This window comes from Geotrypetes seraphini, chromosome 6 (assembly GCF_902459505.1).
Source record: "Geotrypetes seraphini chromosome 6, aGeoSer1.1, whole genome shotgun sequence".
In the NCBI taxonomy this organism is placed as follows: Eukaryota; Metazoa; Chordata; class Amphibia; order Gymnophiona; family Dermophiidae; genus Geotrypetes; species Geotrypetes seraphini.
In genome coordinates, this window is record NC_047089.1 from 12455132 (window position 1) to 12473600 (window position 18469).

Sequence of the window (18469 nt, forward strand, 5' to 3'; positions counted from 1 at the left end):
TCTGGATTTAAAGTAAGCTATGATAAATCCAAATTATTAAAGGTTCACTTTTCCAGAGATGATGAGGAAACTGCTAAGATAGTTTTAACTTCAAGAGAGCACTTGGGGGCGAGTCAATACCTAGGAGTAAAAATAGCTCCTAATGCAGCAGCTCTTTATGGGTACAGCTATGGGAAATTGATTCTGGGGCTAGAGAAAGATTTAGAGCAGTGCTGCTCAACCCAGTCCTCAATGTATACCCAGCCAATCATGCCCTCAGGACATCAACAATGACCATGCATGAGATAGATTTACATACCAAGGAAGCAATGCTGGATTCACCAGAACCCTGAGGGAGAAGCATCGAGCCTCATCAAGGATACAGACTTGAGACCAGAGAGGAAGCTGAGGAAGGGGAAATCTGCAATCGTGGTGGGAGACTCAATCCTGAGAGAAGTGGACAGTCACATAGCAGGAGGGAGAGAGGACCGGCTGGTGACATGTCTCCCAGGTGCAAGGACGAAGGACATCACCGACAGAATCGAAAGGATCATGAAAGGAACTGAAACAGAAGAGACAGCGGTGATAATCCACGTTGGAAAAACGACATCATCAGCAGAAATTACAGCAGGACTACGCTAACTGAACATTTCAAGATCCTGGGGAAGAAACTGAAGCTGAGGACGAACAGGATAGCATTCTCAGAGATCCTGCCAGTACCGAGGGCAGATGTGAAGAGGCAGACTGAGCTACAAGCAATGAACGCATGGCTGAGGAGATGGTGTGAAGAGGAAGGCTTCCACTTTGTGAAGAACTGGATGACTTTTTGGGGGAAGAACAAGCTCTACAGGAGGGACAGACTACACCTGAGCATGGCGGGAACAAGACTGCTGGCAAACAACATCAAGAAAGAAATAGAGATGGCTTTAAACTGAGAAAAAGGGGAAAGCCGAACATCGACCAGACGTCATCATTTCGGAAAACAGTATCAAATGAAGATGCTGAGTGGGAACAATGCTGGGAAGAAACAAATGGCACACTACAGGGGTCCAAAGGTCAAGCGGAACCAGAGAACAAAACGAAGAGCATACAGCAGGAGTTAGGGGAACAGGTGAATTTGAGGAAACAGGCTGAGGACGGGAAAGACAAGACATTGAGAGAAAAAGAACAAAATGGAATTCAGGGGCTGGAAGCCCGCAAGGTGGACGGCAAGAGGAAAAATTCACAAGGCAGAACGAGAAAGGGAAAAAAACAGGACTTAAACTGTTTATATGCTAATGCAAGGAGTCTAAGGGCCAAAATGGGAGAACTGGAAGTCACAGCTAAAAATGAGGACCTGGACATTATAGGAATTACAGAAACATGGTAGACTGAGGACAACAAATGGGACGTAGTATTGCCCGGGTACAATCTCTATAGGAGAGACAGGACCCACAAGAAGGGCGGAGGAATAGCACTATATATAAAGGACACCATTCACTCGACCAGATTGGATACGGCAGCAAGGGTGGAAGAACTGGAATCATGGGTTAAATTACCAGGAAGAAATGGAGCTGACATAAAATTGGGACTGTACTATCGCCCGCCTGGGCAAACGGAAGCAAACGACAAAGAACTGGAAGCAGAATTGAGGAGAGAATGCAAAAGCGGAAGTGTACTGGTGATGGGGGATTTCAACTACCCCGGGATAGACTGGAGCATTGGGAACTCAAGCTGTGCGAGGGAAACAGAATTCCTGGAGGCTGTGGGAGACTGCTTCATGGAACAGCTTGTTAAAGAATCAACGTGAGGAAATGCCACTCTCGACCTAATCCTAAATGGACTAGGGGGACCTGCAAAGGAAGTGGCAGTTGTAGGACCACTAGGAAATAGTGATCACAACATGATCCGGTACAAACTAGAGGTAGGAGCATCCAAAGTGAAAAGAACTGCAGCGACGATGCTCAACTTCAGGAAAGGGGACTATGAAGCTATGAGAGCAGTGGTGAAAAAGAAACTCAAAAATCGCTCAAAATGGATGGAAACCGTAAAGAAAGCATGGTCCATATTCAAGGACACGGTGCTGGAAGCACAAAACCTGTACATTCCCAGGTTTAGGAAAGGGTGCAAAAAAAATCGAACAAAAGACCCGGTATGGATAACGACAGAAGTAAAGAGGGCGATAGGAGATAAAAGAAAATCGTTCCGAAAATTGAAAAAGGACCAAACCGAGGAAAACCGGAAAGAACACAAAAATTACCAGAAAGAATGTCACCGAGTGGTTAGGAAAGCAAAGAGAGAATACGAGGAGAAGCTGGCTGAGAAATCCAGAGACTTCAAATCGTTCTTCAGATACGTCAAGGGGAAACAACCGGCGAGGGAGGAAGTTGGACCGTTGGATGATGGAGACAGAAAGGGGGTGGTAAAAGAGGAAAAAGAGGTAGCTGACAGGTTAAACAAGTTCTTCTCGTCGGTCTTCACGAGCGAGGACACATCGAATGTACCAGAACCAGAAGAGATCATAAGTGGAGATCAAGAGGAAAAACTGGTGCATATAGAGATAAGCCATGAGGAGGTCCTCAAACAGATAGACAGACTAAAAAGCGACAAATCACCGGGCCCGGACGGAATCCACCCAAGGGTTCTAAAAGAGCTAAGGAACGAAATAGCGGAAACTCTCCGACAAATTTGCAACTTGTCCTTGAAAACTGGGGAGATCCCGGAGGACTGGAAAATAGCAAATATCACACCTATCTTTAAAAAGGGATTGAGGGGTGACCCGGGGAACTACAGGCCAGTAAGCCTGACTTCAGTCCCAGGCAAGATGATGGAGGCACTAATAAAGGACACCATCTGCGAACACATAGAAAAAAATGGACAACTAAAAGTGAGCCAGCATGGCTTCTGCAAGGGAAGATCGTGCCAAACGAACCTACTGCACTTTTTTGAAGGGATAAACAGCCAGATGGACAAAGGAGAACCCATAGACATCATCTATCTCGACTTCCAAAAGGCCTTTGACACGGTGCCCCATGAGCGGCTTCTTAGGAAGCTGTGGAGCCACGGGGTGGAAGGGGACGTACACAGATGGATTAAACACTGGTTGGCAGACAGAAAGCAACGGGTCGGAGTGAAGGGACACTACTCGGACTGGCGGAAGGTCACAAGCGGTGTTCCCCAGGGGTCGGTGCTCGGACCGCTGTTGTTCAATGTATTCATAAATGACCTAGAAGCAGGGACAAAGTGTGAAGTTATAAAATTTGCGGATGACACCAAACTCTGCAGCAGGGTTAGAACCACGGAAGAATGTGAAGACCTACAAAGGGGCCTAAACAAACTGGAGGAGTGGGCAAGCAAATGGCAAATGTGCTTTAATATAGAGAAATGCAAGGTCATGCATTTAGGAAAAAAAACCCCGATGTTCAGCTACAAAATGGGGTCAGTGCTAGGTGATAGTAATCTTGAAAAAGACTTGGGTGTACTGGTAGATACTACAATGAAACCAATGGCACAATGTGCAGCGGCCTCCAAGAAAGCAAACAGAGTGTTGGGTATTATTAAGAAGGGCATTACGACCAGGAAGAAGGAAGTCATCATGCCGCTGTATCGTGCGATGGTTCGTCCGCATCTGGAGTACTGTGTCCAGTATTGGTCACCGTACCTCAAGAAGGACATGGCGATACTTGAAAGGGTCCAGAGAAGAGCGACGAAAATGATAACAGGTATGGAAAACCTTTCATACACAGACAGGTTGGGAAGGCTGGGGCTCTTCTCCCTTGAAAAGAGGAGACTCAGAGGAGACATGATAGAGACTTTCAAGATCATGAAGGGCATAGAGAGGGTGGAAAGGGACAGATTCTTCAGATTATTGGGAACCACAAGCACCAGGGGGCACTCAGAGAAGCTGAAAGGGGACAATTTTAGAACCAATGCTAGGAAGTTCTTCTTTACACAGAGGGTGGTGGACACCTGGAATGCGCTTCCGGAGGTTGTGATAGGACAGAGTACACTACGGGGGTTCAAGGAAGGTTTGGATAAATTCCTGAACGATAGGGGGATTGAAGGATACAAATAGGGGTAAAGATAGGTTTTAGACAGAGTATAGATAGAAGGATAAAAGGGATTAGAGAAGAATCACATTACAGGTCATGGGCCTGATGGGCCGCCGCGGGTGCAGACTGCTGGGCACGATGGACCTCGTGTCTGACCCAGCGGAGGCAACTTCTTATGTTCTTATCTCTCTCTTACATATTTACTGTAGACATCCCGAAAACGCAATCAACCTCTCGTGCCCTGAGGACTGGGCTGAGAAACACCGATTTAGAGTACTAGGAGAATTTCAATTTATCTTGGCTCGGTAAAATAGCTAGTGTGAAGATTAATATGGTACCTTGCTTGCTGTATCTGTTCTCAGCCTTTTCTGTTAGGGTTCTAGAGGGAGTCTTGAAATGGTTTCAAAGGAAACAATGCTGCTACATCTGGAGGCAAAGACCCCCGAGAGTGACTTGTAAGGTACTCAAGGAGATCTGGTGCACTCTTAAAATGGAGAGACAGACCCAACATAAAAGTTTGAATTGAGCAAGCACTAGCAGGGTACAACATCTTTGTGGGACTACGGCTAACTGCCTAGGGAGCAACTTAACAGTGGTCATGGGATGCAAATAAGATGAAATATTTTCCATTTGTGACCTGTACACATTAGCCTGTAGCTCAGATCTGTGGCATGTGATTCTCAATTCTGGAGTCAACATGCTCTCAAAGCTGACTTGACTTGGATGTACACTGTCCTCATCCAAGAGAGAGAGCCCACAGGAGCTTATAACCTAGTGGCTGCCATTTCAAAGGCATGTGTATGGGTAGACTGGTGGGTTTACAAGAGTGCCAACAGGCTCCACACCAGTGGTTGAGAATGTGCGAGAGAAAAATAAATCTGAAAATTTAATACAATGGGATGAAATTCTACATACAGAAAATACCAGTAAAAAGACACTTCGCCAAATCGACTGGAGGTACCAGAAAAATAAAGCCCAGCACATTTCTATAGGAGGAATTTATTTATATAAAAAGTTATAGCCTGCTGCATTCTGTGCGGGTCACATCAAAGCTTACATAATAATAAAATGTACTTCTGTAGCATAGAATCTTATGTACAATGAAACATAGCAGTTAATGGAATTGCCTCATTTATAGCCTTTCTCTGCTTTCTAATTACTCCTACAACTACCTTATTCCCAAAAATGTAATGTAATGTAATTTATTTCTTATATACCGCTAAACTCCGTTAGGATTCTAAGCGGTTTACAGAAAAAATAGACAATAGGGTGCATTAAAATTATAAGTAAAATAGGTACTTAGATATTCCCTTACTGTCCCGAAGGCTCACAATCTAACTAAAGTACCTAGAAAAATGACAATTAGTAGAGTAATGAAAAAATAAAATAGAGATAGATGAGAAAAAAATAAGAAAATAAACATTCTAATAAGACTACAATGGTCTAAAGGACTTTGAAAGGTTGAAAAAGAGGGGAGATAGGAAATAGAAGCAGAAGGGAGAACCGTTGAAACTATAGAATTCTTGGGAAATTTAAATGAAATTTAAATATTAAAGTAGGAAACAAAAACCAAGTGGCAAAACAATGAATGAGATTTAAAAATAAAATATCATAAACTAAAAAAGAAAGTGAAAAAATAAAAACAAACAGTCAAGACTGAAGTCCAGCTTGAAATGACTTCACTGCTTTGGCTGCGAAACTTCTCCAGATGTCATCCGATCCTTGTCAGCAAACCGGAAGCCCCAAATCCAGTGTCTCCGGTCATCAACTCGTCTAAGATATTCACTCTCTGCGCCTGCATGTCAAATTCGCTGAATCTGTCTCCTTTCAGGACAGGCACCGCTCGCGTCTCTCTGACCGTTTGCGGCGCCAACCATGGCCTCCCCCTCGTGGTGGTGGTCGTGGGGGTCGCTCCTCATCATGGCCGAAGCTAGCGGCTGCAGCGCCTTCTCTGGCTTGCCTGGGTGTCCATTGTTTCCTCCTCTGGCTGCTCCCAAGGCTCCCTGATATGAGCTGCATCATCTGCTTCTAGCATGGGCCAGTCTGAGAGAGTCTGGCTCTCTCCAGCTTCATACCCTCCTGGGTATTCCTCTCCTGGGTGCCTAGTGAGTCTGGTTTCCCTTGGCTGCTTCTACTACATCACAAACTATCCCCAGAACACTGTCACCCAGAAAAACTACCTTTGTAAGTGGTCTGCTACCTTGAAAATTGCTCCCCCCCCCCCCTTAAAAGTACCCCTTGCAAACTGATTCAGCCTGTACAGATTGGGATGGAATGTTGCTACTTTTGGGGGTTTTGCCAGGTACTAGTGACCTGGATTGGCCACCATGAGGACGGGTTACTGGGCTAGATAGACCATTGGTTTGACCCAGTAAGGCTATTCTTATGTTCATCCCACAAAATCAAACCTCCTGCAGCTACCATGCAAACTGCTGTACCCCCACAATTCAAAAATTATTGCTCGCCACTTTGCAAACTTCCCCACTTCCCATATGTATAATGCTAACTAATATCTGAGCAGAGAAGGATGAATTCATTGGTAAACTAAGAACATACCTAGGGTCCAAAGATTAAGGGAGCCCTATCCCATGTGATGAGAAATTAGGATTGGCAAATGTCTGTCCTTTGTTTCAGGATTCTACATTCATGAAACTGCCCTGCCCTTCCTGCTGTTTCCAGGATAGCTAGCAGCATAGACTGGAGGGGGGGAGGGAGCCCATCCCCGCTCATCCCTTCAAGTAATCTCTTCCACCCCTGCCCATACCCATGTTTCAGAAGTAGTTAATTATGCTACTGAGGTACATTAGAATTTCTGGCAGAGACCCATTTATAAAGTAAACATTCTTCCTAATTAACTTTTCCAAATAAGCAAAGATACTTTATTAATTGGGAAGAATGTTTACTTTGTAGATGGTATCTGACAGAGCCTCTAATGTAAATATAAAATAAAATACTCTAGCTGATCAGTATCCCATCTCCATCTCCGCAGAACTCCCACCACCCCCATTCCCATGCAAATCTCTAGTAACAGAGACTGTGGTTAGGATCAAGCCAAGCTAAGGGGGCAGAGTACTGGAATCCTGTTCTAGTCACAGAAATGGGTACTTGAGTACCAGCATCTTTCCCATTGTTTGATAAAAATGATCCATGGTCCCCAAGTATTAATAAAAGAGCTCAGGTTCTGCCTTTTTTTGAATTCTGTGACTGGTTGCAGGAGGCCCTGGCTGCAGTGGGGTGATCCTTCCACTCCTGAAGAATGGCTTTCTACTTGAATAACAGCACCTTTTTTGCTAGAAAAAAATGCACTGACATTATCTGTACACAGGATTGTACAAGATTTGAGTTATAAACCACATTCCTAGTCCCAAAAGGGGACTGCACATAGCAGTGTAAATATAATATACAAATTAAAACATAATTTAAATGGTTACTGTTCACAAGTGCTTATCTTGGGAGTTAAGTAACTTTCTGAAGCTACACACAGTGAATGGTAGACAGGCAATAACTTTAGAAGTTTGCTTTTTACCTGCAATAATAATGTTGCTTGTTGGAAAACGTTTCTTAATCTGACTTCAGCACTCAGTGGATAGATTTACAAAACTATGAAAAGAAAATACTGCTTTGCTATGCAATCTCTGTAGTGCCATCAAATGGTTTGTAATGGTGCAGCTTGAAACCCATTTCCATAATGTTTAACCCGTAACCTGTTCTGAACTCTTTGAAGACAACGGTATAGAAAATGAATTAAGTAAATAAATAGACTGCTAAAATGAACAATCTGGTTTTTAAACTTTTAGAGGCTCGTGTGAAGACATTGAACCATTAACACCTAAAATTACAAGACAGTATGGATTAGTGAGCAGTTGCAGGGAACAATATAAGTGTCTTGAGCTTGTATTGTAGGGGTCTGCAGGAAGTGTCAGCATTAGGTTTTGTATTTTAGACATCCATCTTAAATACAATGGCATTAGATTATTACATTACAAAGTTTGCACTCCATAATCGCTGATTTTCTGTGGAATATATACAATAGGCACAGAGCACATTATGGTGTAAGCTTGGTACCAGTCCTAGGGCTAGATTCACTAAGCAAACCGATTGTGTACCGATCGATTTGTGAACCCTTTGCGATTTCCCTCCGACCTGATTCACTAACCTCTCCTCCGATCTGATTCCGAACCGTGCATGCAAATGAGGGGAAACAGCATGCAAAGCAGGAAGAATGCAATTCACTAATTTTTTTCCTGACACACCGACTGGCTGGCCGATCAAAAAACAAGCGACTGGTGAGGACCAGTTGCTTGTGTAAAAAGCTGCTCTCTGCCTTGCTCTCTGCCCTCTGCTGCCTCTCCTTCACAGAACAGCAATAGAGGATAGTTCTTACCTTGCTATTGCTGCCTCGACTCTCCTGCTCTTTGCAGCCCTTCCCCGCAGTGCGAGCCCGTGGTTTTAACCCGCGGGTTTAAAGCGGGGCTGCACTGCGGGGAAGGGCAGCAGAAAGAGAAGAGTCAATAAATTATGCCTGCTTTTAAAAAAGTTAGCTGTGGCTCTTCATGGCAGGGACTTACCGGGGCAGTGAACTTGAGTGCCACTACAGTCTGCAAAGGGAAGAGGCTGCTGCTGCTGGAGAGCGCCCTTCCCTTGGAGAGCAGGAGAGTCGGGGCCAGTAAAAAAAAACCACAAAACCCCCAGCAAAAACGGACAGCAAACGCATGCACAAACCATCTACAGGCAAAGTAGATGGTCTGCACATGCGTCTGGATCGCTACACAGCAATCCATGTAGTCGGATGGGGGGGGGCGTGCCTCCAATTGCCCCCCATTTGAATATTCTCCCTTTGTGAATTGCTTGGCCTGCCGCAGATCAGCCATGGATCGGGCACGGAGAGGCAAGTTTGTGAATCTAGCCCCTAGAGATTGGATACTCTTGGAAAGTTTTTTTTTTAGATTTAGGGAGGAATTCATCAAAAGGTGCTAATTTGTTTAGTACACTTACAATTAGCACATGCTAAACGCTAAAACCCCCATAGTAATATAATGGGCATCTCAGCATTTAGCATGCACTAACAGTTGATTCCCCTTAATGAATTCCCCTGAGTTTTATGTTATGGAAGTTTGCAACACTTATCTTCTGTTACATAAACACAGGGGGTCTGTACGTTAGGTAAACAATCTGCTCACCAACTGTTGCAGAAGAATGTCATTCACATCTTTTAATTCCTCCTTTACCAGTGGAATATAGTTCCCTCTTCAGTTTTTTCTTATGCAAGTGAACTGTGAAGGTGTGTTTGTTCTGCTCTGTTCAGTTTTTATTATTTTCAGGTATTTTTCTCCCATTTTGTGAGGCTTTGTGCCAAGAGGACCCTATATTTGTGGCTGCTCTGTCTGGGAGAAGATGCAGACTGCAAGGGTTGGCTGCAGCTCGCAGGGCAACCCCCAGGTGTACTTGATGAGCCAATTTGCTTTGTGCGTCCTCGCTCAGAGTCCATTCCCCTGAAAGCCAGCTTGCCTTCTGATTTATTAGATGTTTGAGATCAGGCTATGGGTCCCTTGTGTGAATCCCATGAGATTTCAGGGAACCAGCGGCTTGTAACCCATTCTGGGCTCCTTTTGGGAGGACAGGCTAAATAAATGACTAAATAAATAAATAAATCTCACCCCATCATGCCGTGAGGATTTGGGGGAAGAGATGGAGTCATTCAGAGGTGGCCAAAAAAGCAACGCTAGGAAAAAAGCAGGATGCTAGGAATTATTAAAAAAGGGATGATTAACAAGACTAATAATGTTATAATGCCCCTGTATCGCTCCATGGTGTGACCTCATCTGGAGTATTGCGTTCAATTCTGGTCTCCTTATCTCAAGAAAGATATAATGGTGCTAGAAAAGGTTCAAAGAGGAGCGACCAAGATGGTAAAGGGGATGGAACTCCTCTCGTATGAGGAAAGACTAAAAAGGTTAGGGCTCTTCAGCTTGGAAAAGATACTGGCTGAGGGGTGATATGATTGAAGTCTACAGAATCCTGAATGGAGTAGAATTGGGTACAAGTGGATCGATTTTTTACTCTGTCAAAAATTAGAAAGACTAGGGGGCACTCAATGAAGTTACAGGGAAATACTTTTAAAACCAATAGGAGGAAATATTTTTTCACTCAAAGAATATTTAAGCTCTGGAACGCACTGCCAGAAGTTGTGGTAAGAGTGGATAGTGTAGCTGGTTTTAAGAAAGGTTTGGACAATATCCTGGAGGAAAAGTCCATAGTCTGTTAATGAGACAGACATGGGGGAAGCCACTGCTTGAACTGGATCAGTAGCATAGAGTATTGCTGCTCCTTGGGTTTTGGCCAGGTACTAGTGACCTGGATTGGCCACCGTGAAGACAGGCTACTGGGCTTGATGGACCATTGGTCTGACCCAGTAAGGCTTTTCTTACGAGATCCCTTTTCCAGAGATCTCCCCACCAAGTTTCCAAGTTTATTATATAGTTTGATTAATCGCTTAATCTACATTCTAGGCGATATACAAAATAGTACGAATATTTAAAAACAGGTAAATTATTACATAGACAAACAATATTTCAAAAACGAACAACAACCAAAAAAAACCCAAAAAAAAACAATATAGAAACAATAGGAAAATTCTTTAAAGGTTACAATCTGTATCAAGTTCAATAGAGAAAGCCAGCTCCTAGCCTAAGTGGAACAGGACTGGAAGGATTGGAGTTCATACCTTTATTGTCCCAGGGCTCAGCTGCTTTCCTAGAGGATTCCAATTCCCTGTCAGGGACCGGAAGTCAAGAGGCGATAGTTGCACTCAACCAGGAGGAAGATCCATCGATGTGGTAGCTTTTTAAATCTGCTACTGTCCCACATGTTATTATGGATGCGCTCAGGGAGTTGGAGCCCCAGCAGCCATCCATCTCACAGTGCATGGTCATGAGCGGCACAAATGCTCAGACCACCTTTTTCCCCACACATCTGGACATCATAATGCTGGTCACTGAGCAATGGGAGACTCCAGAAAGCTCTCTAAAGGTGGCAAAGACTATGTCCAAATGTTACCCTTTGACTCTGGAACTTCAGCAACTGTTTAGTCAGCCGAAGGTGAATTCCACAGGGGCTCAAGTAACTAAATGTACCACTCTCCCTAGTGAGGGAGGAGTGAAGTTAAAGGATGCACAAGATCGCAAGGTTCTTAAGAGGCAACTTGAACCTCTAGCTTTGGGGATGAAAGCTGCAGTGGCAGCCTCGTTTGTGGTACGTGCCTGCCACACCAGGTTAAGGTAGAGTCCTGCTGGCAAGGAAGATGTCTGATCCCAACTGGCACTAGAGAGGGTTGATTATATGACAGATGCTCTATATGACATCATCAGAGTCATGAGCAAGGTGTTGGCGTATGCTGTTTCTGCCCTCAGGATGCTCTGGATCAGGCAATGGGCAGGCGATTCAACCTCCAAGGCCACTTTAAGCAAACTGCCCTTCAAAGGGCAGATGTTCTTTGGTAAGGGCTTAGATGTCCTCATGGCAGATTGCCACCCTAAATCTCTGCCAGATAGCAGATCTCACTGATAAGTTGTGAATCAAAGGCAATTTTCATTCCTCACGATGTTCCCGCCAGTACTATGCAGGTTCCTCCACTCAGAGATCTTATCAGGGATCTAGACAGAGATTTAGCAATCCCAGACGTCAGCACAAGGTGAAGAAAATCCCAATGACGCCAGAGTAGCAGCCATGCTCCTGCACATTGGTGGGAGGCTGTTTGCATTCTGGAGGGAGTGGGAGCAGATTTCCTCAGACCACTGGGTCCTAGATCTTATTCGAGAGGATCACAAGATCGAGTTCTATTGCCCTCCTTTAGATCTGTTCATTGACTCTCCAGCCAGATAGCGGGAAGAAGCAGCCAGGGTCCGAGGGACCTCGCAAAGGGCATTGGGCATTCAAGCTATAGAGCCAGTTCCCAAAGAAGAATCTCACGTTGTCAGATGCTCCATATACTTCATAGTGCCATAGAAAGGCACAGAAGACTGGAGACTGATCCTGGACCTAAAGTTCATAAATGCATCACTGGGAATATCACACTTCCACATGGAGATGGTTTGTTTAATCATTGCAGCGGTGGCTCCTGGGGGAATTCCTAGCTTCCCTAGATCTGATGGAGGCAAACCTTCATATTCCCATTTTTCCAGACTACAGGAAATATTTGAGATTCCATGTCCTTCAAAGGTCTTTCCAGTTTCTGGCTCTACCTTTTGGGTTGGCAGCTACCTCACACACCTTCACCAAGGTGATGGTGGTGATTGCAGCTCACCCCCACAGGATGGGGATACACATACACTCACACCTGGATGATTGATTGATCAGAGCACCATCAAGGCCAGAAGGCAAGCAGGCAGTGTGACAAGTTGTGGCTGTCTACAGGATCTGGGCTGGATAGTCAACTTTAAGAAGGGTCATTTAGAGCCGTCCAGTGCTTGAGTATTTTGCTTTAACACAACAAAAGGTTGTTTCTTTCTTCCCGAGCCATGCAAACAGATACTTGGTAAGCAAATTTTGAAGCTCTTAGCAATACTGAAATCTATGTCCTGCTGGCATTACCTCCAGCAGCTTGATGGCAGCCACCCTGAAAGTAGTTTCCTGGGCGAGAGCGCATATGTGTCCCCTCCAGGATTCCCTGCTCTCCACAGCTACATTCTCTCCAAGGGAAGTGAGGGTCAGCTTGCACTGGTGGCTCCAAGGTGATTCCTTATCAAAGGGCATGTGTCTCCAAATCTCATTGGTGACCCTAATGGCCGCCATTAGTCTGTTCGACTGGGGGGGGCCAATTGCAGCGATCATTCAATACAGGGCTAACCATCCTGCAGTGAAAATGGTTCATAAATTGTCTGGAACGATGAGCCATTTGTCTAGCGATGAGGGTGATAGAGAAATACCTGGAAGAAAAAGTAGTCAGTGTTCTCCAGCAATGTCATAGCTTATGTGAACAGACAGGGAGGTACCAGAAGTGCCCCATTACATCTAGAGGCCCAGATGTTGTTCAGGTGGGCAGAAGATCATCTTCAGGTGCTTTCCACAGCCTATGAAGTTGGAGAGCAAAACATACAGGCAGACGTTCTCATCTGGTAGATTCCAGACCCAGGGGGAATGGTCACTGTCCCAAAGAGCATTCAACCTCATTGTATAGCGCTGGCAATGGACTTGATGGCTTCAGCCAAGAACGCCAAAGAGATGAACCAGAAAGTGCAGGGTTGGACACGTTGGTTCAGCCCTGGCTGGAAGAAAGGCTTCTACAGTGTATGTGTTTCCACCTTCGCCCATGGTCGGTCAGGTCATCCACAGAATCGTGACTCACCCAGGACTTTTGACCCTGGTAGCCCCAGACTGGTCTCGGTATTCAAATCTAGTGCATCTCCAGTGAGACAGATGCATCAAGCTACCGGTTCATATGGGGCTTCTCAGTCAAGGACCAGCTCTGTTGCACAAAGGATCAAGTAGAGCCTTTTGAGGCACTAATTCCTTTGATCCTAGCATTTCTACAAGCCAGACTAGATAAAGGACTAGTGCTGGCATCTCCCAAAGTCCAGGTGGTAGGCCTCTTGTGCTTCTGAGCTTGAAGAGAAAAGCTATTGCTGGCATCTCACACGGATGTTACATGGTTTTTGAAGGGGGTGCTCAGGTTGCAGCCTCCATTGTGCCAGCCTTTTCTGTCTTGGAATCTTAATATTGTCTTGAAGCACCTTTCTAAGCCCCCATTTGAGCCCCTCCAAGAGGTGTCTCTTCTGGATCTCACAGTGAAGGCAGTATTCCTGATGGCAATAGTCTCTGCGAGATGGATCTTGGAATTGTAAGCTTTTTCCTGCAGAGAGCCGTTCCTCAGGATCACAGAGGCTGGGGTTTCACTGTGCACAGACCCTTCCTTTATGCTGAAGGTTGTGTCAGCCTTTCACATCAACCAAGAGGTTCGTTTGTCCACTTTTCATCCTACAAGTTCAACTAAGCAAGACAAGATATTGCGCAGGCTGGATGTGCAGAAAGTTTTACTCCAGTTTGTGGAAAGGACCAGTGATTTTCAACTTTCCAACCATCTTTTTGTTCTAACCGGTCAGTCAAGATGAGGCAGACCAGCTTCTAAGGCTTCTGTTACCAAATGGATTCACAATTTCATTAATGTACATTGGCTGTGGTCAACAGCCACCTATTTCTCTCAAAGCTCATTTGACCAGGAGTGTGGCATCTTCATGGGCAGAATCATGAGCAGTTCCACCCAGAGAGATCTGTAGAGAAGCTACTTGGTCTACTGTTTGTACCTTTACAAGGTTCTACAGAGTAGATGTAGCGGCTCGAGAGGATGCCACTTTTGGGTCCTCTGTTTTGTGGGCAGGCTCATCTGTCCCACCCTAATTGTCTGCCATTGCTTCGGTACGTCACCTAATGTGCACACTCCTTTATATATGTAACAGAATAAAAGATTAGGTTCTTACCTGAATAATCTTGTTTCTGTTAATATGCATAGGAGTCTGTATGGCCCGCCCTGTGAGTTTTGTAATTTGCCTGCTTGCTGCCTCAAACAACTCTATAGTCCAGAACTGGAGTTCTTCTCCTGACAGTTGGATGAACATGTGTGAATAAATTACTAATGAGTTTGTTGAGCTTTGGAGCTCCTTATGTGTTAGTGCTAATTGCACACAGCAGGTTGGTTCATTGATACATCTGTGTTGCAAGTTCATGCAAATATTGTTCTTTTTCATGGGTTGCACAGTAGAAATGTATATCATCTCCGGGGAAGTTCCCCATGCCCCTCCTTCTCTTTTCTTCACTTACTATGGAGATCAATTGGTTTGGTACAAACTGAAGAGGGCACTATACTCCACTGGTGGAGGAGGAGGAACTGAAAGATGTGATTGACATCCTTCTGCATCAATTCGTAAACACAGATTGATATCCTAACGTACAGACTCATGTGTATATTAACAGAAAGAAGATTATTTAGGTAAGAACCTAATCTTTCAGTGCTCATGTACTTCCTTCTTCCCATCCACAGGCTCTTGATGGCAATGTGTATGACCATCTTAAAGATTACTTGTTGGCATTCTGCAGTACTGAGCTGGAGTCATGCCAAAATGTACAGAACACGTTTCAGTTTTTATTGGAAACTTCAAACAAGGTAAGATGTTTTACCAAATTACTTAATGCTAAAGTAGTCACTCAACTGCAAATGTTATAATCCTAATTTAGCAATATATTTATATGAATGGGCAGCATTGTGTTTTATATTTAAATTTTTGTCTGGGACAATACAGTTGCATGTCAAATGGGACAAGCTGATCAAAGTGGTCAAAATAAATCTTTGAAATTCCTTTCCCAAATTGATTCAGAGAACAGTAGATTTTATCACTTTTAGGAAAATGGTAGACAAGTCTTCAAATTAACTGAGTGTTTATTTATTTATTTTAAAAGCTTATAGCCCTCCTATACCTAAGAGGGTTACAGAATACATACAAAAGTATAACATAAAAACAAACCATTATAGAAAATTTGTAAAACAGCATTTACCTCTTATCTGTTATGCACTTCATTTTTTTAATCACTGCTTCTGATTTACTCATAAAAAGCATCAACAAATAAAGCTGTTTTTTTTAAAAAGTTTTTTAAAACTGAATATACAAGGTCTGTTCAAAAAGTTCCAGGATAGTTAGAATTGCGCACCAATGGGAAGTTCTTTTGAGATGTGCTAGGCAGCGTTGAGTAGCTTTAAACATCACAGGTAACCTCCTATTTTCCGTTTGTTGATATCTGTTTTCATCTCCAACCACTGCAGTTTATGTGAAAGTGTGTTTTCATGATCGGCTATTTTTTATCATGTGCGACCTCAATGAATAGCGCTACAGCATAAAGTTCTGTTTTAAATTGGGTAAGACCGCTACAGAAACTTATGATATGTTGAAAGTGGCTTATGGTGAACATGTTATGAGTTGTGGAAGATGTTTTGAATGTGTCAAAATTTGTGAATTTTGCACAAAAACACGATGACAGTTCTTCTCCAGCCTCTTTACTCTCCTGACTTTGGCCCCTGTTGACTACTTCTTGTTTCCTAAACTTGGGGCATGATGTACCGGGGTGGGTCCTAAGGCCGGCATTGAATCAAGAACAGGAGCAGGAGGATTTTGCAGTTCCTCCTGCTCCCGAAGACTGTGCTGGAGGCCTAAGGAGCAGGAGGGACTGAGCCACCCCTCCTGCTACCAACTTTAGTGTTCTGTCATGGACTGTTCTAATGTGCTGTCCTCCTTTTTTCTATCTTCTTGGTCTGTTATGGAACAATAGGATACCCCAGAAAGCTCTTTCAGGCTCTCTAAAGCTATGACTAAGCTTTATCTAATCTAATCTAATCCTCGCATATCCTCAAATCACAGAGTGCTGGACATCATTCAGGAGGAGCACAAAATAGATTTCTTTTGCCTGCCTCCAGATTTGTTTCTGGACTCACCAACAGATCAGCAAGAGAAGAAGTCAAAGGTCCACGCTAACCTACAGTGTCTCCTGGACATCTGAGCCATAGAACCCGTTCCAGAACCTGAATTGGGCTTAGGCAAGAAAGGCTCAGAGGACTGGAGACCCATTCTGGAACTCAGATCAGTCAAGTCACTTCTTGCAGATTCCTCATTTCCAAATGGAAACCATTCGCACTGTCATAGCTGCTGTCTCTCCTAGAGAGATTCTAGCGTCCTTGGATCTCACAGAGGCTTATCTCCATATTCTAATCTTCCCTGAACATCACAGGTTTCTGTGTTTCCATGTTCTGCAACATTTCCAGTTTATGGCTCTTCCCTTTGGACTCGCAACAGCTCCCTGTGCTTTCAGAAAAGTGATCGTAGTTGTAACGGCTTTTTTCCACAGGCAGGGTGTCCAGGTCCATCCTTACTTGGACGACTGGTTGATCCAGGCGCCATCTCAACAGGAGTGCAAATGTGTGGTGAAGATGGTGATCGCTGGTGATAGCAATGGGCACATGTGCAGAATAAACACACAAAAAAAACCCCACAACCAACAACAAACCGAGCCGCCAAAGTCTAGCAATCCTCCACCCAACTGTAGAAAAGATGCCCGCTCTCCTGCTACCCCAACACCCCCTCAGCAGTGGGAGAGATGCCCACACTCTCCCGCCGCCAAGCAACAGCCCCCCATGCAGCGGAAGAGATGCCCATTCCCAACCAACAACAAACCGAACCGCCAAAGTCGAGCAATTCTCCACCCAACTGCAGAAGAGATTCCCACTCTCCTGCTGCCAAGCAACAAACACCCTCAGCACCAACACCCCCTCAGCACCGGGAGAAATTCCCACACTCTCCCGCTGCCAAGCAACAGCCCCCCCAACACCCCCTCGTCAGCTGGAGAGATGCTCATGCTCTCCCACCACCAAGCAACAGCCCACTACCCTGTGCCTCAGGTGATCCCTGCCCTCTCCCCTTTACCTTACATAGATGGCTGGATGGAGGGATGCCTACTCCCACAGGCCTGCTGGCTTGCCTCTTCAAAATAGTGGGTCTTTCCCTCTCCGGTTCATCCTGGGAAGCACCGGGGAGGGGTCTGAGGCTCTGATTGGCTCATGTTGTTTAAGGCCTCTCCCATAGGATGCACCGGGGAAGGGAAGACCCTCCTATGGGAGGGGCTTTAAATAACCTGAGCCAATCAGAGCCTTAGGCCCCTCCCCAGATACACCGTAGAGGAGCCTATGGCTCTGATTGGCCCAGACGCATAAGGCCCCTCTTATAGGAAGGGCTTTAAACAATTTGGACCAACTGTGGAGGAGAAGACCTACCATTTTGAAGAGGTGGACCAGCTGGCCGAGGTTAGAGAATCACTCGGCAATTATATAGAATTGCTCGAAGTGATCATTTCAATATTAATGACCTGGTTGTATTACATTTGCATGGCAGCATCGGAGACTGCTGGAAAACTCAGAAAAGACCTTCCTAAGCTGTTTTGAAAATCCACTGCTAAAATATATGCACGCTAAATCAGCTGGAATCTATTTAATGAGCACATTAAATGCATGTTTTTGGTTTGAAAATCTGGCCCTGAGTGGGCAGGATAAGCTCTCTGGGAAAGAGGAGGAGTTGGAAAACATGATTGACAGTTTTCTGCAAGCAACTTGCTAGTTCAGATACAAGACCCTAGCATTTTGGACCAACAGACACATCTACAAGAAACAAGATTACCAAGGTAAGAACCTAATCTTTCTATGTCACCTCGCCACAGATTTGATCAGTGCTGTCATTTCAATATAATTTGTACCTTTGTCATGGTATCTCATTGGTTGTCCTGCTTCCACAAGGTTTCAGATGCTTATTATGTATAACTCTTCATTTACTGCCATATAGTATAAATATCCAATCTTTTTTTTTTTTTTTACTTAAGGCGTTTGTATACAGATAATTTAAAGATTTTTTTTATTTGTATTAAAGCCAAAG

The 18469-nt window shown here is 44.5% G+C and overlaps 1 protein-coding gene across 3 annotated transcripts in view; it reads left to right on the forward strand.

The window, feature by feature from the left end:
- The window catches only part of FCHSD2 (FCH and double SH3 domains 2), a 330943-nt gene that overhangs the window by 207206 nt on the left and 105268 nt on the right, over positions 1-18469 (forward strand). For all 3 annotated transcript variants that reach the window (XM_033947792.1, XM_033947791.1, XM_033947793.1), the window contains exon 9: positions 15043-15165. In XM_033947792.1, coding sequence (XP_033803683.1) covers positions 15043-15165 — 123 coding nt within the window. The remainder of the gene's footprint in view (positions 1-15042; positions 15166-18469) is intronic.